The sequence below is a fragment of the Zosterops lateralis genome (assembly GCF_965231275.1).
Source record: "Zosterops lateralis genome assembly, chromosome: 5".
Taxonomy (NCBI): Eukaryota; Metazoa; Chordata; class Aves; order Passeriformes; family Zosteropidae; genus Zosterops; species Zosterops lateralis.
In genome coordinates this window covers 60,212,937-60,237,232 of record NC_139766.1, presented here as the reverse complement: position 1 = coordinate 60,237,232, position 24,296 = coordinate 60,212,937, and the positions used below count along the sequence as shown (strand labels likewise).

At 37.3% G+C, this 24,296-nt stretch overlaps 1 protein-coding gene across 2 annotated transcripts in view; it reads left to right on the top strand.

Annotated features, from left to right (window-relative positions):
* Positions 1–24,296, top strand: part of ARHGAP10 (Rho GTPase activating protein 10) — a 149,876-nt gene that overhangs the window by 83,055 nt on the left and 42,525 nt on the right. For both annotated transcript variants that reach the window (XM_083861017.1, XM_083861016.1), the window contains exons 12-18: positions 578–620; positions 1,911–1,976; positions 8,241–8,315; positions 13,207–13,294; positions 14,473–14,531; positions 17,072–17,177; positions 17,789–17,948. In XM_083861017.1, the coding sequence (XP_083717143.1) occupies positions 578–620; positions 1,911–1,976; positions 8,241–8,315; positions 13,207–13,294; positions 14,473–14,531; positions 17,072–17,177; positions 17,789–17,948 (597 nt within the window). The remainder of the gene's footprint in view (positions 1–577; positions 621–1,910; positions 1,977–8,240; positions 8,316–13,206; positions 13,295–14,472; positions 14,532–17,071; positions 17,178–17,788; positions 17,949–24,296) is intronic.

Sequence of the window (24,296 nt, the reverse complement as noted above, 5' to 3'; positions counted from 1 at the left end):
CTGCCTTGCATCAGGAAACAGGTCTGAAATGTTGAATTGAAACACATTATTTATTCTTGTAGTGATAAATATATTGGTCTTGTGGGCCAGAAATAATGGGGTTTTTTAGACAATGATACAGTCACATGTCTGGCCCAGTAGTTATAGGTTTGATTTGATCTCATTGTTACACTGATCTGGTTTCATTTGCAGAGATGTTTATTACCATAACATGTTGGCTGAGCTGGACTCCCCAATAAATTTACAACTTCTGGGAAAGCCAAACTGGGGCATAAGTACCAGGAATCGTCACATTCTTAATAATTTGGATGACCTTGAAACTGTGGGAATTGTACCTGCAGAGGAACATAGGAACATGGAGCACATAAATCCCAGTTAATTTCAGTGACTGTAGCTGACATTGTTCCGAGGGGGCACAGACCTCTGGTCCTGCTGTTAGAGCTGCTAGTGGTGCTATGTTCTGGCTGTAAACAGCTGTATTTGTGCCTACTGAGCATTAAGATCGAGAGCATCTTTTTTTCTGGTTTCATGAAAGTCTTTAAAATAATTTATGTCTTTTTTACTCTTTTTGTGTTAGCTGCTCATCAACTTGAATAAAGCGAATGCAAAACGAGAGGGAAGTAAGTATTTGAATTAGCATTAAGGCTGATTTTGTTAATATTTTACAATTGAGAAAGGCAAAGGTAATTTGTTGTGGTTGGTTTTTTTTGTCTGTATCCAGCCTAATAATTTTACTTTTAAATATTGAGTTTTGAATATTACTTGTGGATTTTGTAATTAATAGGTTTTCACACTGACTCAGTCAGTACATATGTAAGAATTGTAGGACTGGACATAAGCTGGAGAAATGTTCTGATTGTTTTTGCCAATTTACTTCATGCCTGAAATTGATTCAAGGGTGAATTTGTATGTAAATGCATCACAATTTCTTAATCCAGATTGTGTGTGCATTTCTGTTAGAACGTGTAGGTATGGTTTTAAAAGCAGTTGCAGCTGAATGTCAAGATAGCAAAAAAGCTGAATTTGTGCATTTAAAATATAAACCATAATGTGGAAGTAGAAGAGATGGCTTTCTTTAGACAGCATTGACTTTCTTCTGTTGGCAAAGTATAAGAATGAAAAGAGATATCCTTTGATTATGAGGCAATTTTTGCTCGCTTTTTTAAAAACTTGAATTTGCTGATTAAAGCTGGATCCTGGTGTTATTAATAGAAATTTTCCCTCAGATTTGTCTTTTCATGGTGCAAGACCAGGTCCCCAGGAGCAAGAAGGCCAGATGTTTGGGGGAAGGGCAGTTTTGCAACATAAGCATTTAAATGAAGTTTTGATGTGAAGAAAAAGAGTAAGATAGGAACAACAAAGGAATGCTGGAGCTCAGCTGTTGTCCTGTTCATGCATCTGCTTTCATGTACTCAGATCATTAACTGCTGTGAAATGATATACATGTGTCCTGTATCTTTAGTGTGGGAATTTCTTTGGCTGAGGGTAGGACTCAGTAAAAGCCGTGCTGTTGATAATTATGTTTTTTCATCATAAGTACTTCCTTGTCCCATTTGGTGAACTCTCTCAGATGTTGTCGATGTTGCAGTAAGTACTGTTAAATTCCATCTTGCATCTGCCAACATGTGTAACTAATCAGAGATCCCATTCTTCAAAGGATGCTGCTGTGAACAGATTCACTGAAGCCACTATCACCAGAACAAGCCTTTACTTTGGCTAGGCAGGCTTGTAAAGAAGAAAAGCAGAATTTCTCTATAAAAAGTGATGTATTCTACCAATTTCAGAATATTTAGTTTTGCCTCAAAAGTATTATCTTTATGATTAAGTCCAGCTTTATTTTCAGTGAGAGATATAATTGTAATGATGCTTTAAAAATGTTCAACCCTTTTATTTTATTTTTTTTTTCGTAGGTGCACAGTTGGATAAGATAGGGTTCACCGTCATCAAAAAGTGCATCAGTGCTGTTGAAACACGAGGTAATGATCAGCCCAGCCTGTATGAGAAGAGGGTGAAGCAGCTGGTCTGCCCTATGAAGAAGGCTTGTGTGGTAAAGTCTCCTGTAGATCTCTGGAAAAGACTTTACCATTTCACTGATTGCACTGACCAAGACAGGAATCTATCCAGTCCCATACTTTTATGCATGGCTTTCTTTTAAGAAATATTCTTTCAAGAAGAAGTGTTCACAAGTGGGGAATAGCACCTCTCTTGACAAAGGGAGCCATTTTTTGTGCACCATAGCTAAGAGAAACCTGTGTTTTGTAGGCAGTGCCTGCACTTTTGTCTCTGCTGTTGGAGTAACTTATTTCAGTGTTTCATTTCTGTTCAGTCTCTTAAGGCAGAAGAACAGGAGCTCAGCAGGCAGGTGATTAACAAAAAGTGTTGAAGTACTTTCCGTGGAGTTAGTATCACCCCAGGGACAAAGATGCTGTCAGGGTTTATTGTTGCGTATACTGATTGTTGTACTTCCAGAATCGGAGCTGGAGGAGAGGTCAGTGTGCAGACAGTATTCAGTATTTGGGATTGATTTTGGAGAGGCTCTGCTGAAGTGTGTGGTGACCAGACACTCTGAGGCTCACTGCGTTGTATATGGCATTGTGTGGAGAGCCAGCTTGCTTGGCTGTGGTTTTTAAAAAACAGAGGTGAAGGCATGAAAGTAGGTAAGGTTACAGTATATTTCTCAGTTGTTAAAAGAGATGTTGTAATTTCTCTGTGCGCATTCTGGTTTTCTCCTAAATTGTTGACTTTCCTTCCTACTCCCAAAGGGGACACTTAGAATTTTTCAGGAATTGTATCTTTTTTTAGAGGTCTGGCATTGCAGAAGGAAAAATACTTACGTCTTTGTGTATCACAGTCCAGCTTAAGTAAGATGAACAGAAGAGCAGGTTCATGCTTGCTGTCAGTGCAGCATCTTACTGAAAAAATGTCTTCCATGTATACACTTACTATACAATATTATTAGGAACACAGGCAGCCTTTGTGATACTTAGAATTTTGCATTTAAACAGCAAGAAGTATCTGTAATCCTTTTTCTCTTAGACCTTTTTGTAGCAGTCCTGTTCGATGCATTAAAGATGTTATTCCAGATTAGGCCATATTCTATCTGGTGTTATTTTTGTTCATTCTGTTCTTTTGAATATTTTTCAGATAAATTTGCCTGTCTCGTCCCTTTAAAATTTCAGTTACTGGCATTTACAATCTGAATATTTGAGTTGGGAAACATTGCAGATAAAGCTCGTGTCCTACAGATAAGTTGTCTTCACTGTGGAGCCCTGTCTCAATATAGTCTGGATCTTGTCTTTACAGTGAATGAGGCAAATTTAATAAAAAGGATGGCACGTGCTCACATAATGAAAGGCTAGTTTTGGCCTATAATACAGTTACAGGCTACCTTACAATACCTCATGAATTCTCCTTACTATAAGCAGTGTGGAGTATACTATATTTTGGTTTGTTATTTATAAATGTGCTCAAATAGTTTTCTTCAAGTAGTGGGTTGGTTATTTTTTTCTTTTTCTGATACCCTACAAGAAAAGCGGAACAAGAACACAACTGTGGAAAAAATGCAAACACTTTCTTCATGAAATGACTACTTGGAAAAAATGTTTCTTTTTGCCTTTTTTTCTTTACCTCAGGGCTGTGGGTGGATAGGTTAAACTGAATGGACCTTGAGGTTCACTCTGTTCTTTTTGCCTTGATTTAGGGGTTTGTAAGAAGGTGCAAAGTATTTGTACAACTCTCTTGTTCAAGAGAAATGATGAGCTTTCATGGGTTAGCAGCATGTCTCCCCATAGTGGGATCTGCCCTGAAACATACTTGGGAAAGGATTAAAGTTTCCCAAGTCTGTGGAGACTTTGCAGTTTTGCTGCCCCCTTGTACACAGCCTTTGTAAGATGTGCAGTCAATAGAGTATTTTGTGGTAATTACTACCAATGAAAAAGACTTGTGTCTATTAATTTGGTTTTGGAGAATACTAAGAAAGAAAATAAATCAGTTTTCAATGAATAGTTCTTATCCTGGGGTTCCAATAATATATTTAGGTGAGGTACTACTTTCCAGGAACTCAACAATCCACTTAGTTTCAATCCACTTGATTTGTCCATTACATTTCAAGCAGTCGTTGATGATTTTCTGTTTACTGATTCTGAACTTAAAATCAAGTGCATTTAAAAACGAAAGAAGTAATCAACTCCAAAACAAAAAAACCTCTAAAGGACCTTCTGCTGAGCTAAACAAATGGAGGGCCAGGAGACCATTCAGTTGCTTGTCTCAAAAGAGTTTGGACAAATAGTTGTATGATGAAGAAAACCCATCTCTCAAGCTGCAGAATTTTCTACCTGTAGTTTTTCTTAGAAACAGTTCTTACTTGGTTATTTTACTTTAATGATAACACATCAAAAGCAAGTTATATTCAGCAGGAGAAAACAGGACAGATGCTTCTTCAGAGATGGTGCTTGTGTGCCATGTTTTTATCTCTTTTAATCATAATGGGTGTGAGGTTGGCGTGGGTGGAAAGAGAGGACAGTCTAGTGTGGGTGGAAACTGAGAATAGTCTTGTCATGTCACAGCAGAAGTAGTCTGGTATTCAGAGAGAGAAGAGCATAACAGAGATATTGAACATAAACTTGTCAATGGCTGGATAATTTTTTTCTCAGTTATGTTCCCTTTCTATAAAGCCAAGAAAGGAATTATTCGCTCTGAATGAGTAGAAGCACAAAAATCAGTGTCCTGGTTAAAATGCGTATGAGCTTCTGATTCAGCATTGCCTTACAAGAGATTTGCTGTGCTTTACCTGTTGGAAATGCTGAGGCATCAGGATATGCATCCCATCTCTCACATACTGAGCACGGTGCTGGTCGGATGTGCACCTGTGTTTTGTCTTGGAGAGAGCATTTTAGGATTCTCTTTGGAGTGTTTCATTTATTATTCTCTAGTGAGAATAATAGAATGGGTAGATATTTATAGAAACATCAAAGAGCTGCTTGCTCCACTAGTAAAGACTGTGCATTTTTTCATGTGCAAGTAGTTGGTTGTACCTTCTGAGGGGATGTGATGGGTAAAGTTTGCCAGAGCAATGTTTGTCTTGAGCTTAGAACTACTGGAGCTGCCAATCTGAGCTGCAGAGAGAGATGGCAGCATTGAGCTGCGTGTCCAGGCTGACTGCTCCTCAGGCACAAAGTACATGGTGCTGAGAGAGTAGAAAACCTTTACAAGTGACAAAAACCCCTCTGTCATTACCTTGAATTTCGAGTGTCACTTGTGTGGCTGTCTCTGTGCCATGGATTTTGATATAAAAAGTTGTATTTGCAGCTATATTGCAAATCTGTGTTGGCCTCATGTTCAATGCCAGTTGCAACGTAAACTTGCCTACTACGTACTTTGCTTACAATAGTATAAATTACCATCTTGCTTTCAATACCTTATATTTCTAAGCATACTTCATAAACTGCGTACCTGTGCCAAATTCTGGTATCAGGCAGCCAAACATCTTGAGATGATGTAAATATGAAGGAAGTTGTGCTGCGGGGCTGTGCTGCTCCAGGTTGCCAATAGTGGTTGAGCCGGCAGACACAGCGTCGAGCCCTTCAGCATTTCAGGCAGTGGGGAGCTATTCCTTGCAATGAGTCATCCTGTCAATTGTGTTCTGTAAATGCCAAGCATTATCACTGTTGGATGTGCTGAAGATCTGAAATGTGCAGATTAAGTCAGAAATAGGACTGTTTCAAACCAGGTTTGTGTATTTTAAATAAAACATGCTTTGAAAGTATAGTTAAAGGTATCATTGAAAACTATGTTGAAATATTAATGCCTCTTTGCACTCCTTGATGTCTGCAAGCAATTAGCTGTGCTTTTTTCAGGTTGATGAATTTGAAACTGATCAATTATCTGATAATCTCTATCACAGACTCATGACTATTTCTGGAGGATTGTCATAGTTTCAATACTGCCATTTTTCAGAGACTTCTGCATTATCAGAAGTCTGTTTTAATACTGAGCAGTAGGTTTTGTGGTTTGACCTTGATTATTTCTAAGCCCATAAATGTATGTTTGGGGTCAGTGCAGTTGGTTCCCCCCAGTTTTAATATTAGAAGCACAGGAAGTCACAAATCAACTTCTGAGATAAGCAAAAGCTGAGTGTGACAGTATTTCTTCAGCTTTTTAGCATCTTGCATATGATGCAGAAGGCTTGTTCTGTGTTACTAAAAGTAGTAGGAGATATTGTAAAAAACAGTGTGATGCATTTTGGCGAAGCTTGGTGCTAGTTTGGAACCAGAATTTTCCTGGACATGTCTGAGAAGTTTGAAGCAAAAAGTATTTGCTGCTCTCAGGACAGATTTGTAGTGCATTCTTGTGTGGAGTGTACCAAGGACTATATTGTTGAGGTTTTTTTTAGTGTCTCCAAGTGGTGCATAGGATGGTATCATACTCGTTCTAAGGATCATTGGAAAACTTACTTGGTTGTGTTGATAACTTCATATTTTGAGAAGAAGAGTGTTGTGGCCCCATAGCTGTTTTTTTTTATTTTTTAAAGTTTGTTCTTTTGTGCATAGCTGAACTGTGAGCATCCTCCGGAGTTGTGTGTTTTGATGAGCACAGATAAAATAAAGGAGATTTGGCTTATTCTGTTGGTTTGAGCAAACTCTGAACCTGGCATCTGGCTTAAGGCTCAGCACCATTCCATCAGTGCCTGCATCCTGGGCAGGAAAAGACCAGTTGCCCAGGTGGAGCAAGCAAGGGAAGAAGCAGCTGCAGCCATAGCCTGGCAGCTCCCTGCTGGGACAGAGGAGAGAGCAGTGCTGGCAGGGAGGAGTTCAGCAAGCTCAAGAATCTGGGGTGGCCGAGGTACAGACTGTTTGAGGAAGAGGAAGGCGTCAGAGAAGAGAGAAAAGGTGCAGCAAGGCTAGGCAGGAGGAGGAGGAGATAGAAAATGCCAAGTTCTCTCTACCATATTGAGAATTATTGCTGTGTATTATGGCTCTGTCTGACAGTAATTCATTAAAAGGCTAATGATTTTTACATACTTCATCTAATATTTATTTGGGAAGAAACTTTTTTCTCATATGACTGGTTTTAATTTTCCTTCTCTGTGTTGGAACAGCTTGGTATTGAAGCTGGGAATTCTCCACAATTCTTCCTTTGTTGAAGGATATTTTGAATAAGAATACCACATAATCTGTTATTTGAAAATATTTTCTTGGAGTAGAAACACAGGTATTTTGTGGCATTTCTACTCTTCAGGCCAGTGTGATTATGAAGGTAGATTGTGTTTGTAGATGGCTGCTTATTATGAGGCCTCTCAGACATCTGTGTACTGTAGTATTTTACCTTTGACTATCCAGGCTCTGAAACAATGCAGCAGACAAAAGACTATCTTATCGTGCCCTTTTCCTCCCCTGCCCCTTCTCTCCCTCCCCTTTTTCTTCAATTTATATTCACAATTTTACTTCCCTGGGGATAAAACTGGGTAATGTGGTGGAAAGCAAAAGCAGGGGAAAAAATGGGATAGAGAAGTGAATGTATGTGAGATGATGGAAGGGCACAGACTAATGCCAGGAAAGTGATCCAGTGTCCATATAGAATGGGAGTAGCGGACTGAAAATACTCTGCTGGTTATGGCTCCTCTGTTCATCCCAAGCAAAACTGTTCAGTAACGTTTGGTGGTGCCTCTGGATGTAACTCCTATGTGGACCACAGTGGGTTGGAATGAGGCCTTCTATCTTAAATGGAAAGCATTTATAAACTTGAAAAAGTACTGGTTTTGAGGACTGGAAATAGGCTCAAGTTTTTCTTCATCCAAAGTGTTTTAGTCACCACATATTGGGAGGGGGGAAAAGAAATGTTAAAGTTATTGAAGAAATGTCAATTTAGCATTTGTTGGTTCAGTTCTTGCATTATTAGAATGTAGCTGTTGATGTACTCAAAATGCCGTTTAAAAATTTTGAAATTAGACAGTGATTAATTTATTTATTTTCAAGCAAAGCTTTGTCTCTGCTTCTTCTCTCAGTTTCAGAAATGGAATTGAGGTGCATGAAGTCTTTATCAAAATATAACATGAACTTACCTTAAAAACCGAGTAACAAAAGGATTCTTGTAATACTTCATTTATAATGTTGTTCTTGAAACTGTTAATACTATGTAGTCTGTTTGTCTTTGAAGAAAATTTGTTGCCTGGGGCAAAAATTTTAATGCAGAATTTGACTGTGGTTTATCTAATGCTTTTTTTTTTTTTTTTTACATAATAGGTATAAACGACCAAGGATTGTACAGAGTTGTGGGGGTGAGTTCAAAGGTCCAGAGACTTCTGAGTTTGTTGATGGGTATGCCTCTATTTTACAAATATTTTTTTCAATATTTTATTTCATGTTGTTTTACTGTCAATATTTAGTTTTTAAAGCACCTGCCAGTAGTTTGCTCCAGTCCATGCAAAAAATCACCATGTCATTGTAAGTTTCCCTACTTCAGAAAGACCTGGATTAGTTGGTATGAACAAATTAAGGACTGCTATGAGACATGTAGGAGCAAAGAATGTGCTTTGTGCAAGGTCAATGGAAGTGGAATTAAAGCGGCCTAAGTTGAAGGATCTAATCAGAGAATTCAAAATACCAAAGTCAGGAAAGTGTGAAGGTGTGTTTGAAGTTTCCACCTTCCTTCTCCCTTGTCTAGAATGTACAAGTGTACATGCCCATGTGTCTCCAGTTAATCACTGTGCAAAATAAGACAGTTTAAACCTACTGTTAAAGAGCTATTTGGTTTAAGAGGAGGGATATGATATATGTATTAATAATAACTGTGTGTCGAGGCAGGAGACAGATGGAGAAAGGATTTGATTTTGTAAACTTAAACATCTTAGGCTCTTTTATACCCAGTTAGCTAAAATAATTCGCAGAAACTTTTTTCTCTCTTTTCTTTCTGGAAATTTTGCTGCATTTTTAATTCCAGTGACTGGAATTCTCTTGCCACTCTGCTGTCCCTGGGGGAGGGAAAAAGAGAGGAATATTGGCACCTGGATGAATCTCTCATCTGCCTGATATCTCTCACCAAAGTAGTAGCCATGACTGCAAAATGTGCCGTGTTCCCCCATTTCTTGTCCTGAGCACTGACAGTACATGCAGTCAGACAAGACCACTGGGATTAGTTCATTTTTATAGAGCTTCCAAACCTGTCACTTGACAGCAAAGGTCTGATTCTCAGGGATTCATTGGTATGCAAAGAAGCTTGTTTGCAGTTTGCACCAGGCTCTTCTCCAGAACCATGCATGCTCCATCTGTGCTGATAACACAGTGTTCTTTGGCACTGCAAACTGAAGGAAGCCAGAAAGTGAATTCATTTCATTACCCCAGACATTATGTGAATGACAAAGCGCTTTTATATTATGTGCTGCTGTCAGTTCAGTGCCACCTGTAAGACTTTTTCTTTTCCTTCCTTTATTTTTTCAAACAGCCTGTCTCCTCAGAAATGATAAGACATCTTGAGACTTGAGGACCTGCATGTCATATCAATCTGTCATAATGACCTTGCTAAATATTAATTTATGATGTCTTACTTTAATCAATATTAACAGCACCCTGAAGTACTCCATTAGTAAACCTTTAAAGTATTATTGAAAAAAGGCTCTTCTTGGAAATACGAACTGGGATTAATAAAAATGACTGATCTGTAACAGATTTTCATAGTTGTTTATCTGTGTTGGGGTTAGCCTGGGTAAGCAATAACCATCTTTAGCCATTGACCATGAGAAAGAATGACATGCTGTCACTCACAGAGCCTTGATTAAATGCATTTGATATCACAAGATGCTCTTCAGTTTCGTTCTTGCTGGCTTAGCTTGGGCGTTCAGGTCTGGCAGGCAGATTTTCCTTGCTGCCATAACTGGTATCCAAATTAAATACTCAGGTTGCCAGTGTTTCAGTAGCAGCTGGAAGAGTTTACTGGGGATTCCAGCATCTGCTTTTAGTTACTTTTTAAAAGCAGGAATATTTTTTGTCATTCCCAAGTTTCATATATTTATTTGACATAGGAAGAATACAGTGGTATCAAGATGAGGCAAAATACTGAATGGGAAAAAGTTAGGGGGAGAGCAGGTGCTCGTTTCTGATGATTTGTTGAAAGTGATCATAACTCTGCTCTTTATCTGTCTGTCCTCAGAGGAGAACAAAGAGGGTTCCTTTTTGATACACTGTGGTACAGAGAATTTAAAATGACTGATTAATCTTTAATCCTTTGTCTCTGGGCATACTCTTAGATACCCTTTTATATGAAAGATTTTTCAGAATCATAAAAAACTCATATTAACTTTCTGTATTTTAAAATGTTTGATAAGATTTCAAAGTATTTTAAGCTAGCTATCACTGACCGTGAGGTTCACAGTTGGAAAGGCCTGATGTGAAAAAAGTCTTCCAAATGGCAACCAGGGATGTAGAAAAAAAAATTTTGGTAGTTTTGTCTCTTTTTCAGAATATTTTCTGTAGAATTTTGGAAAGTAGACTGAAAGTCAAGAGAGTATGGGAAGACTAACATATGCTTTACTAGTACTATGAATGCATAGATTTTCATCTATAATGCAAAAATCTTGTGGAGCTAAATCTCTGCAGAATAAGGCTTAGCAATCAAATATACAATTCTACTTAAAAAAACCAAAAGTTAATTTTACAATTAACTTAGTCCGTGAAACTGTACCTTTAACTAGTGTTGTGCTATTTTGCAGCAATGATCTAGTTTAAAGGGAAGCATCTGATGAGGAAAACACTCTCTACCTTTTAAGGGAAAATGTTAAATTAACCAGATACCTTACTGTAAACAGGGATAGAAAGCTAGAACTTCCAATATTATGGAAATGTGTTCCAAGCACTGCAGTGTGAGTTGTCAGCCATCAGGAGTTTCAGTTCTGGGAGTGCATCAGGCCCAGTTCCTGTTTCATCAATGATCTGTGCTATAGATCTGATGTGGCTCATTTCCTACGTGCTGTTACATAGATTTTGTACAAGCCACTGCATAAATCAGCTTTCACATGGACCATTGCTGGTGGGAAGGGACTGCTGAGGACTTGCAGTTCCTGCTGATGAGTTCAGGTTTGATTTCTGATGCTGTCTGGTGTGAAAAATACCAGATATTACATGTAGCAGGAAGCTTTCAGGTACTTCTGCCTTCCCAAAACTAGCAGGTTTCAAAGCAATGACATAGAATTCCTTTTTATTTTACATACAGTCGATTACAGTAAACATGCACATCTACAGTGGACATATTGCATATGAAAGCAGAGAGAGTCTCTTCCTAGCCAACTTTATTTTATAAAGTTTTTATAAACTTTAACCCCCTTATTGTCAGAAAGATTTGCATAAAATTTAGAGCTGATCTGTCAAAAGCTCTTCCTTAAACATGCACAGTTAGTTTTACAGGCATAAAGTTGCCCTTCAGTGCACAGTGGCTGTTACATGAACAGGTAGCATGAAAACAGCTAGAGTAATTTTTTCTTAAAATCTGGTTAAAGTTCCAGTTCTTCCTGAAGTAGAGGGCAAAAATGAAGCAGGAATAATGAAATCAATTGTGTGGTAAGGAACAGAGCAATGTAAAGCAAATGCCAAACCAAAAATGAAGAAAATGTCTTTAAATCTTGATGGCTTCTACAATCAAACCAAGGGTTTGTAGCAGGGCTATTTTCTTTTTTTTTCTCTCCAAGAGATAATGACATGTTTCAACAATAACTTCTATTTTTTATTTTAAGAGGCTTGCTTTGGAATTCAGATGCCTGTTGTTTTCCTCCCAAAATTCATCAACAAATTTCAATGAACAGAGTACATACTTTGAATTTAAAGGAGGTTGATGATTATGAAGCAGCTATTTAAAAACTGGATATTACATAGTAGTTTAGTAACAAAACCCCCATAGATTTTGTAGCTTCTGATGTGATGGCAGTTTTTATTTAATTAATTCCGGAGACAAATTTTCTTCTCGAAAAAGAGAATTTGAACATGGAAACAGCTAGCATGCTAAAAAGAGAAAAAAAGAAGCTTATATCTGAGACAATCCAGAGTATTTTGGGTGGTGGTTGGCTAGTAACAGTTTGCTAGAAAATGTTATCTGACCTGTATTTTAAAATGAGATTTAAATAATTGATATAATGAGGGAGAATATTCAGTTACAGAAATAATTGCTTGGCACAGCTTTTAGAACAAAATTATTTAGTCCCAGTAAAAGGACTGCACCTTTAATCAGGGATCCTAATTTGATTTTTTAAATGTGTCTGTCATTTGTCTGACAAGCCAAGTAACAAATGAATTGTGAATTGTATGAACGGGTCGACACGTAATCTGGGTCAGCCGCTGCAGTGACTGACAGAAACGTGTAGCAGTAAATAATAACAGGGAAAGTCAGCAAACACATTGGGCTAGGCTAGCCATGTACATGTGCTCTCTTCTTGTGTCAGCTAGCTATGGCTTCCTGTTTTGAGGCCAAAAGGGTTTTTTTTTTTTTTGACTGCAGAACATTCCAGTGTGCTGTGTTGTTCTCAATCAGTCAAAAAGTTTTCAACCTGATGGGTCAGTCAGACAAATCTTTTGGTCTGTCTTGTTCCAAGATTCTCCCAACTAACCTGGGAGAGGGTGGGAGTTCTGTGGACCTGACAAATGGTCAAGCAAACAAGCATTTCTTGTCCAGTGGCTAAAACTGATCAAGCAAGGCAAACATTCAGCAAAGACTTCTTTTCCTACTTTGGAAGCACCTCTTAAAGGTTTTCACACAATGTGGAGGGTCGAGCTCCACTCTGACTGTTTTAATCAACAGATTGCAAGCAAAACTACGGAAAGAATTTATCACTTTAAATAAGAAAGGAGTAAAAGATAAGCTCTTCTTAGAGGGTCTTCTTTCCCTAAACTGTTTTTGGACATCTTTCTGTGTTTGTGAACATCTCCCTGTTTAATTAGATGTGTGAAAATTTCAATTGCTATAGAGGGTGATTTTTAATCCTTCATTAAAGAAAAAAAAATCTTCAGTAAATAGTTTTAAAAACAAAATATGAAAGTGGAATTTATAAACAGATTTGGATATTTGGTCTACTTTATATAAGCAAATAATAATAAAAAGGACATTGCTTCTGTGCTCATGTGAGCAAAAACATAGTGTTGAAAGTCAATGTGTTGCTGTTCATGTAACTCATACTGATTTAGAATCCCCTTTTTTCATGTCCCTTTTCTCTTTCTGGTTATTTTCTAGATGCAAAAACCTGCAATGAAGTTGACCTGGAAAACTCTGTAGATTGGGAAGTGAAGACAATTACTAGTGCAATGAAGCAGTATCTGCGGTAAGGCTGTCTCTCGTTTGTTTGGTTTTTTAGGCTGTAAATTCTTATTTTAGTTCAGTGTGTTAAGATGCACTAGTTAGTTTTGCTACATTTTAGAACAGGAGCTCATTTTGTGCAAATATCTTGTTTTTTATTTGTCTTGTGGGAAGCAAAATACTTAGCAACATTAATACTCATGGTCATATGAGACAAGCTCCCAAAAACACTTTAGTATTAGATGCAGAAGCATTTCACTGATGGTTCAGAAACCTGAAGTGTTACTAAACTTCCTGAGTGTGATTACTGAAAGTTAGCTAAGATTGTTAAAATTTGTTTCCTTTTTTTGTTTGTGTGGTGGAATGAAAAGGGAGAAGGCTGTGAAATTTTTAATATTTTTCCTCTTTTCCTTCTGACCCTTACTCTGATGTTCTGTGTGCAATAGTAATAATATTTTGAGTGTTAAAATTTTTAAATATTTAAAATATGTTCGCTACTCAAATGGCTTTGCCAATTCCTGATAAAGCTATTTTACTAAATTGCCTAAGAATATAAAATGTTCCACTTTGTGTATCTCTTCTAGTGTACAACAAACATTGTACTTCAATTCTGCTATTTTTATTAAATTAAATATTATTCCAACCACTATCAATGAGTGCTGCAGAAACATTGTAAGGATACAAGTCTTACAGAGTACAGAAAAGTATTAAAAAAAAAAGGAGGAAAAGCATACACAATGAAGTATTTCTCCCCTACAATATTTCCCAATATTTCAAGAGCGTCATGCAATATTAAGTCAATATAATAAATAGTTTTAAGTCTGGTGGTGGGGGTTGTTGTTAGGACCTTAGTGTCTTCTCAGTAAGGCATTGACTTGTCATTCTTAGCACTTAAAAAGTGCTAATGAAGAATTAATTGCACAGTATTTGTGTACAATCTTGGTGTTGGAACTGGAAAGGTATCTTTATGATAGTGGCATGACATTGCTCACAGAAGGTGAATGGATGCATTTAGTCTTATTTTCCTGAAAATACCAAGTTTTCCTTTTGTTCTAGAAATCATTGAATTCAAAGGCCTTTGTAACAATGGTTGCTTCCAGTTATAAGGATTATGCTACTGAATGTTAAAAAGGTTTCCTGCTTAGAGTAAATGCAGCTAGAAGAAAATACCATTAAACTTATTATGTCATCCTTGTTTTACAGAAGCCTTCCAGAGCCACTGATGACATATGAGTTGCATGGAGAATTCATCGTTCCTGCCAGTAAATACATGACTGTAGTTCAAATAGAAATCTTTTGTTGTTGTGCTGTTGTGACCTCAGGAGCACTCTGCAAATGCAATTTCAGAAAAATGCTTTGTCCCAGTAAAAATACAGGAACAAAGAATAATAAATGATTTAAGAATACGTTTTAATCAGTATTTAGTTCTAGTGTGTGTCATATATAATGTGACTGCTTAGCACAGTTTTTACTTTTATGGAAAAGCTTTTGGATAGCCAGTGTAAACATTTATTCTTATTATCTTAATTGTATAATGATAAGCATCTACTTAATCTGTGGGGTTTTTTTTTTGTTTTGCCTTCCATTTATAAAGAGTATGAGGGTTAGCAAAAGAAAGTACACTAATTTGAGCTCATGTGAGTCCTTAAAGCACAGCTGCCTGACCCTTGTTTTCAATGCCTTGCTAGCTTTGTGTACAGGCTGGCTTGAATGTTCCTCATGTATTAGAAGAGAGGAAAGAGGAGACCAGATTACACTGTGGCAGTTCAAATACAGACTTGGAGAAGACACAACAGCATTTGTAGCTCAGTTGTATGGTATCTAGTGTACACAGAATTTTTTTGGAAGAGGATGGAGGGAAACTGTGTAAGAAAAATTTTGGCAAAGTATCAAACAGATATTTAGCTGATTTTCTTTCCAGCCTGTAGCACTTCTGGCAAACTGTGGAAAGTAAAATTAAAATAAACTTTGAGACAATTGCTTTATCATATTCAGATTGCTATAATGACTTTCCAGGACTGCAGAATGTGTTTTCTTCTGGTCCTTAATTCAAAATAAGAATTAGTTCAGGAAATTCATTGCCAAAGCACATGCTAGCAGGCTAGTGCTTAAACAAAATTCGACATCCTTACCCATGTGGTGAGTCTTCACGTTTGTATTGGAAAGTGTTTAAATAATTTCATGACTTCTGAAGTTTTGCCAGCAGTTTCTCACTTTATTTTTCTTTATTTTATAGTCTCTTTCAGAGAGAAGTTTCAGTTGAAGCTACATGTTTTAGACAGCACAGTGTTCATGAGTAGTAAACAGCTTAGTAAAGGAGTTGATTCTGGGGAGGGAAATTTAATCAACATTGCAGATCTGAGTTACAGTATGCTCAAAAATAGGTAGTCAGCGTTGTTTCCTATGTTGACTATAAAAAAACAACACTGGAAATAGCATGGAGTATCCTTTTCCCTGAACCTATTGGAGGAGAAGCCAAAATTAAAAGGTTTTCCTTCAATTTTGTTCTCTTTATACGTATCAGTATAGATTGAAACGATACGAACTTTGACTGTATCTTGTAATTAAATTGTTTAGCCATTCTTTAATTAGAATCTGTGATCTCACATACACATAAAATATTCTCACTTTAAAGAATGCCTGTTTTTTTCTATGAGAATTTTGAGTAGCTCCATAGAAATTAACCATTTTGCTTTTTGGTAGCCTTTTTTCTTGGAATCTGTGCAGGGGTGTTCACTGCAAAACAATGAAATACAGCCCTAAAATCTACAGCAATATACAAAGAAAAAAATCTGAAGCAATATGCACTGAAAAAAATATGCTATCTTATAGGAAATACGCTTAGCAGTCAAAGTTGCCTTAGAGAAAAATGGGACCTGATCAGTGGTCCTCATGTCAAAACTTCTTTTGCATTCAGAATAAAGTCTAAATTTTTCTCATTCTGTGAGGATTTCATTCTACTACTACTTTGTAGTAAGTATTATTATAGGCAATAGAAATACCTCCATTCCTCTCATTATAACCACTACAGAGATGTAATTTTGTGATTTAATGCAGCTTGGAGTAGGAAGATGGTTTATTTTCATCTTTTACAGGTTCTTGTTTTCATCTGTGTACAGTAAAACCTGTAGGGGCCAAAATTATTCAATTTAATGTGCAACAGACAAAAATAAAAAGCTCTTTGCTTATCTTTATTTCTGTACTGTACTAGAGATGCCATTGTTATTCAGAACCTTTGTCACAGTATTCTCAGTAGGTTTTTTTGCATGTTCATTCTTCTGTGTCTTCAGAGGTCATTAGGTTTTCTAAGCATTTGGATCTGCATGCAGTTTCCAATGCAAGGCAGCATAAATGCAGTATCATTAGGTGCTCAGTACCAACAAAACTGAATTCTAATCATGAGGATAATCAGTTAATGATGCTGAAGTGGAAAGCAGTACAGTTCCTGTCTGTGGCACCCGGGAACATCGCTGCTCACCTTGCAGTGTATTTGTAAGCAGATGAGTCCAATGCAGCAAAACAGTGACTGCATCTGTCAGTCTTTAAAAATAGAAGAACAAAGGCATCCTTTTGCAGGTGGATTGAAAGATAATTTCTCAAAATAAGTAAATAAGTTGATAATTCTAGAATGATATTATGTGTGAGAACAAGCACATATGTTCTGTGGTGCTATATTTGGAGATGCGTAAGTGGTCAAGTGAATGTGTGTGCAGTGTGTTTCCGTGCAGGGGTGGGAGAAGGTTTGTGTTTCTGTGGATCTTCTTTTAAATTTTTTTGAGCTATTTATTTCTTTATCCCATAGAAAGTGGGAGTCCTGAGTCTCGAGTCAATGCTGTTCACTTCTTGGTCCACAAACTCCCAGAAAAGAACAAAGAAATGCTGGACATTTTGGTGAAACATTTAGCGAAGTGAGTGCTATGACCTACCTTGTCAACATTCTTGTCTTTACCTTTCTTTAACTACAAAGGGCTTTAGTGAAGTGTGGCTGGAGCTGAAGCCCATTTTGATGCTGTCATCCTCAACCCCAAGAACCAAACGTGCAAAAGCAGACAAGACATTTGACTCACGCTGTGCATATTTTGGCGGGAAAGGCAGAAATCTAAGACATTAATGAAGCCATAGAAGTATTTACTTTAGCAGTCCTGCCAGCAGCTGAGGGTTTGATTGAAGTGAGAAAGAGAACATTATACTTTCTCTTTGCAAATTCTGGCAGAGGGAATAGTGGAGATCTGTTAGCAAATTTAAGTTGGTTTCACACTTGCCCTGGTCCAAGGCTAAGTGCATTTTATATATTTAAGTTCAGCAAGAGATTGGTTATGTTTTTAAGTTGCCAGTGGAAGAACGGCTTTTCAGTTTTCCAGAATTTAGTAAGACTTTATTTGAAGAAACTGCACAAAACAGACTTCTAAAACATAGATTAAGGAAATGTAATGTTTTCAATTTTTAGACTTCAGTTTTCCAGTAATGGAAATTTTTCATAACCCATTTCCTGTTTTTTCCTTCAATTCTTTTCAAAAAGTGTTTCAAAGCATGCCAAGAGGAATCTAATGACCGTGGCAAACCTAGGGGTAGTATTTGGACCAACCTTAATGAGGCCACAGGAAGAAACTGTAGCAGCCATCATGGACCTGAAGTTTCAGAATATTGTCGTTGAAATCCTGATAGAAAATCATGAGAAGGTGAGTTTTGCTATGTTTTCATGTTTCTGAGCACTGTCTGAATCTGCTAGCCTTTAATAAGGTTAAGCATGGAATTAGGCATGACATTAAACTAATAGTTGAATTCTAAAGAGTATTCTCTATACACTATACACTTTTGGTTATTCATCCTTAATAATTATTCCTGTTCATAGGTGAACTGACATTTTGGAAAGCATATTTCCTGGCAGTGGTAGTGCTTCTGTGTGTATAGTACACCAGTAGATTTGCATTACAATATTTGCACTTGCTTTTTTTCTGAGCAAAAGTGATACAAAACTGAAAAGAAAAAGCCCAGGCTCAGTTTTTAGGTCTTCCATCAAGTACTTCTACCAGGGTCTGAATTCATTGTTTTATGTCTTCATTTTATCTCAGAGTTCCCAGAGTAAAACAGAAGACTTTGCTGTACTCTAAATTTTATGTGTAAAAAACATTTAGGAGGGTGCCAGGTATTAACACTTCCTTTGTTTTCAGCTGGATGTGTGCTATTTTAAGCCTTTGTATTTGAGGTAGTACTGAAAATAGAAGTTGTTGTTGCTGCTGTTACTAAAGTTGCCAGTTATTAAAGTACTTCACATGTACAAGGTACTGTCCAGGATATCACTGCATGTAATCTGGGATCTGAAATTAAAAATATAAATAGTAAAAAAGTCCTGTATTTGTCTCCTTATTTGGGTACTCCTTTGGGGAGTCCCTTGTGTCTAAGCTGACTTCTGTAACTGGATGTTTAAGCTACTTTGTACTGAGAGATGGACAGCATCTCTCTAACTCTTACTGTCAAAAAAAGAAGTGCTTTGGAAAAATCCTAAGATGTGCTTTTTCCCCTCTCCTTTCTTAAGCACTCGAAGCATTGAAATTGTTATTTCCTTTAAAGGTTAACAGTGTTGAAATTGGCTATTTAAGTCAAGTGTTATCTATTCTAAATAGTAAATGTCTCAGGTTTTTCTGACAATGTAATTATGCTCCCTCCCTGATTGATACAGGCTGGGCAAAGCTGCTGTTGGCATAGCTGTGTCCACATGGTGGGTTTTGTTGGCTTAGTTGACTTAGGGTGTAATGCTGTCCTCACACGCACACTGAGCAGATATGGTATTGTTCTGCTGGAAAAATACTGGGCTGCACATGTGGCTCAAGTTCTAAGCAATAAATATTCCAAGGGCTGTAAGCCATGGTATTAATTTTGGATCTTAGAAATGAAAGTAAACTTTGCAGTTGAGCTCATGATTTTAAAGCTATTGAGGTGACCACACAAAGAAAGTCGAGAGAGAGCAAGCAGAGACAGGGTGTTTTAATAACATGTGGAGGTTGAGTTGTGTTTATTCAACTCACCACAGATTAGCACCATCCCATTCTTATGCCAGCTCAGTCACATGGCTCTAAAAACTGGACATCAGTTTTACATTAGAAACATTAGTGGCCTTTCTTGCTCCTCTGAAAATGCAGAGAAGCGAGGAATGGAAAGTACATCAATATAATACTGCATCATTTTCCATAATTTCTTGGTTTTATGCCTTCTTTAGAAATGGAAGGGTATAATTTTTTTTAAGGGATTTCTGTCATTTTGCTGCCATTTCTAACAGTGAACTTGCCATCAGTGGTCTGCCTGCAGCAACCTCTCCCAAAATGGAAGGCAGCCCCAAGTGTGACCTCTGTGTGTTTATAACAAAGGCAATGGAGAGGTGTGTTGAGGCATTACAAAAATTTTACAGTCAAACTGAGTATGCTGCTTTTACAAGTGACCTTTCTTAGTTTAGGGCAGACCAAGGACCTACTTTTAGAGGCAAGTAAGGTCATTGCCAGTCTAATCTTCATTTTACATTGTTACTTGAAATTTCTATGCATTTCAGACTTTTTGAGAGTCTTGCTTGAGGTATTTTTATTTATAGTCCTAGTGAAGTCCTAGGTCACTGGCTGTGGGTTAATATATTTCAGAATATTTGGTTCAGCCACTACTCTGACTGTGCTAATTTTAAGCAGCTTCTGCTGATAGGAGCAAAATTTGGAATTGTAGGAGAGCGATGGAGTGAAGATGGAGGTGCACTGACCCTTCACACTCGGTGTATATGTAATTTCCAGTTCTGGTACTCTGCAGAGAGGCATTTCTTTTCCTATGTAGGAAAGGAAATGACCAACAAACTTTCCAACAGTAGAAGCAGCAGCCGTCAGTGTTTCTGGTATAGATTCAGTAACCTGGTAGGCAAAATGGTAAAAAAATGGTTAGGATTCCTCAAGTATTTTTAAATTCCATCAATGCCCATTATGTCTTTTGTGGATAGTTTTATTGAATGAGAGTCACTGTTCATTTTTAGGAGGAGACATAATTGGGGTAACTGACTTTGAAACTGTTTCAGTCATTCCAGTATCTTCACTTTGCTGGGTTCTAATCAGAGAATTTCTGTGCCATTAAATGTCTGGAAACCTGAACACAATGACTTGCCCTAAGATAAGAGTGTCATACTTAGTGAATAAGCTGGTTTTGTTTGTTTTGGGTTTTTTTTTAAGCTTCATTGAAATGAACATGTATTTCCTGCTGGCTAGAAACCAGTCAGTACCACTTCCACCTTGCTTACGGGCTGCATGTGTACATCCCATCCATGTCTGTGAATCAATTACAGTGTCTTGAGGAGGGGATGTTTTGCAAAATGCTAAGATTCGAACACTGAAACTAGACCATACAGCCTGATGTGTTGCTCAAATGGCATTTTATTACACAATGATTAAGAGTAGGAAGGGACATAAGAGTGTCAGGGATGGAATTGTTTAGCTTGTGTCAGTTCTAGACAGGTCTCTGCCAGGCAGAGTATTTCACAGTGCCCACTCAGAAGGAGAGATGCACAAGAAGATCTCTGCTTTGAAAGAAAAATAAAAAGCTGAGGTATTTTACTAAGGACCCTCAGAACCATGTGCTGTGGAAGCAAGGACAATCCAGAGGATAATTAGACCTGTAAAATGTCTTGCTTTACTTCTGTCCTACAGCTATAGGGGAAGGACAGCCAGACAGGGGAAGGAAAGCCAGATTTTGTGTCCTGTATCTTTCCCTTCGCAAAAGAAGCATCAAGAAATTCGTGTTTGTGTGTCATCATTATGTTTATTTTGCTTTAAGGTAACAAGCTCAGGAGATGACTGCATCTGTGCTTGTACAGTGCCTGGAACAATCTTGGCCTTTAGGTAATCTTCTAATGAAAAGTCTTAGTCAACTTGGCCCCGAAAAAAGGGTTTTGATTTTTCTTCTCTGCCTCCTCCAAATGAGTTTCAAGGGTTTCAATTAATTTTTCTTCCCATGGGCTTAACAAATTGGAAATCTTGGACATTTTAGCTCTTCTGGTCTTTTCTTTGACTTGTGGTGAGGAAGAAGGGTGGTCCATACCACGGCAGCATGAAGAGCATGCACATGTTTATCTTGCTGTTTGTTATAATGTTTTGGCGTTTTGTTGGAGTGAATGTCACTATTCAAAGGGCTTATTTATTTGCCATTTAGAGATGCCTCAGTGGTAATGTGAGCCTTTTTGGTTTCTCAATTCCCTGAACATTATTTTAAGAAGAAAAAAAAAGGCACCAGGATAAAAAAAGTCTAAGAAATGAAAGAAGATGAGGGAGGAGGTTGGAATAAAAATCTCAGTGGGACTGGAATATTTAAACCAGCGTATGGGGGAGGAAAGAATAGTGAGTACAAATAGCAAGATTATAAAAACAGAAAGAAGATGAAAATTACAGTGAAAGAAAATTAGAAGGAAAAAAGTGAGGGGCTAGACAGAAGTTCCTTCTGGAGAATGGAAGGCCAGAATTTGAGGAAAGGGAATAGGCTTCGTAAAAGATACCTTTTTCTCAAATGCAAACAACCTGTGGGCAAGATTATCTCAAAGATACTCATGCTGAAAAGCTCAGTAGTTCCTATATATAGGGCTTATACCTTTTCTCTATCAATCTTTGTATAAAGGGGAAAGATTTTACATATTTTAGACAAAATGTCTTTGGCTTAGCTTTGATTTGTTCAAAACAGTTTTAAGTTGATTTTTTTTAAATGAAATACTTTTTTTTTTTTTTGTACTTCGGGCACTTTCATTATTTCTTTTTTAAGCTAAAAAGGGAGGAGAATAATTTAATACTGCTGAGCTCTTAAGCCAACATCAACCTCATGTAGTAATCCTTGAAAAATCTTGTCTTAAGACATATTGCAGTGCATAATGCATGCAATATTCGTGAGACAGAAGAAATGGAAGCGGGTGAAGTCAGTTGTTTGTTTTAGAACATGAAGCAGCACAGTCTCCCCTTGGCAATCCAGCAGTTCTGTTGCAGGTAAATGCTTTAGGGTGGAATGCCACGCCACCACGTAAGCTTAAGACTGTTTTTTGGCAACAGAGGAGATCTTTTGAAGGCCCACTGAAGGGACACATGAGAAGTACTAAAGAGAGCTTGTTTCAGCTTTCCTGTTGCTTTGCCTTTGGCTGCAAAGGAGGACCAAGAAGCAATGCAGTGTAATTATGCTGGTTTGCTGTGGTGAAGCAATTTGAAACCTCCACAAACTGAATATTTCTCAAGTCAACAAACATTAGACTTATAGTGTGGGAAAAAATGACATGAAAATATCTCCATTAGCACAGAGTTTGTGATAAAAACACATGAGGGTATTCAGGAGGATATTCAGTACCTGCTTAACTTGAAACATGTAACTAATCAGAAGTGTTATTGAAACTGTTCCTGAACTTAATTCTAATTACATGCCTTAATCATTGGCTGAGTCTCAAGCAGAAAGGGCAACAGACACAACAAAGAAATTTTGATAGAAGTCAGAACAACTCTTTTGCTCTTCTGTAGTGTGAGCAAATTCTTTAAATCCTTTCTTTGCCCTGTAGATAGCATAAAGCCCTTCCATGTGAGACACACACATATGTGATAGTAAATTGGCTGCAAATATTTTGTTTGTTTGTTTGTTTAAAGACTCTAGGTTTCTAAATGTGGTCTATGTATAGTAAGAAGACTGAATATCAAATCTCTACTCACGTTTGTGACTGCAGTTGATGATATTAGAAGCAGTCTGGATCAATACCTGGATTGGTATGCTCCTAGACTGGTTCAAAAGAAACAAAACATGCACTGTGAGAAATCATGTTATATTAATACAGAAAATCAAAACAGAAGTCGTGATCTTAGGGGTGGAAGAGAGATTCTGAGATGCTGTACTACAAATACATGGCACATAGAAGTAGTGCATGGACTTCTGACTTCTTGATTTGCCTACCTTAATTACAGTTAATTTGGGGAAACTTCCCTCTATTTCATACAAAATTTCAAAGTGATTGAGATCTCATCTTCTGCTACCCACACGTAATGTTCCTAAGTAAATAAAGAGAAAGGATGACAAAGGAGTGGAATTCAGCTGATTAATATTTACTTCAGTCTTGATGGTCAGGGTGCTGTGCTTGCATGTGTGGAGGAAGGAGGCAAGGGAGAAGTCCTTCTGGAAACTGCTAAAATGGTTGTTCTTAATAAAATCTTGTTAGTAAAAGAAAATATTCTGTAAAATATTGCAAGGGGCATGAAAAATGTATTTTAACAAAAAACAATGAGCAGAAAATACCTGAAAAAGCAATGATAGTATAAATCCTTGTAACAGCAGCAAGGATATCTGTAAAAGGAAATCTTGGGTAGGCTGTGTAGTTGGGAACTGGGTCATTTGCAATGATCTTGAAGATCTTGTAATTTCATTCTGATGCTTTGCTTGATGACAGTGTGGTAGGGGGTCAAATATGAATTTTATACTCAGTTATAATAGCTGTTCGTAAAATCTGCAGTGAAATAGATATATATATATGGTGGGTTTGTGTGTATATGTACATGTATATATATATGTTCATATATATATATGCATATATTTATTACATATGGATCAATGTTGTCTGTGCTGTGTTTGGCCACAGTTGTTTTTGCTGGGTCTTGACTTAGATTTCTAAGTGCCATCTTTCATCTTCTTAGGGCTTCTCACACTCTCTGTAAGAGCAAATACATGCAAACATTCTCCTTCTGCATTGTTTTCCTTTGAGGAATGTCTCATGTTTTAGAAATCAAGGTAATTAGATTGACTATTCAATCTTTTAATTTTAAGGTTTCTCTGCTGTTTTAGGTAGTTCCTGTAATTAAACAAGATACACATAGCTATTATGTGTAGCAGGGAAAGACAACCTTTTTAGAGTACTCTCCTTGGTGTGAGTTAGAGTAAGTGGACACAGAAGAGAAGGTGAACCTACTGTTCCTGCTGGTGCAGTGGAGTAATGTGGAGGTATTCCCAGGCTGGTGCGTGGTTAACTCTCTCCTTTCCCTTGATGGCTAGCA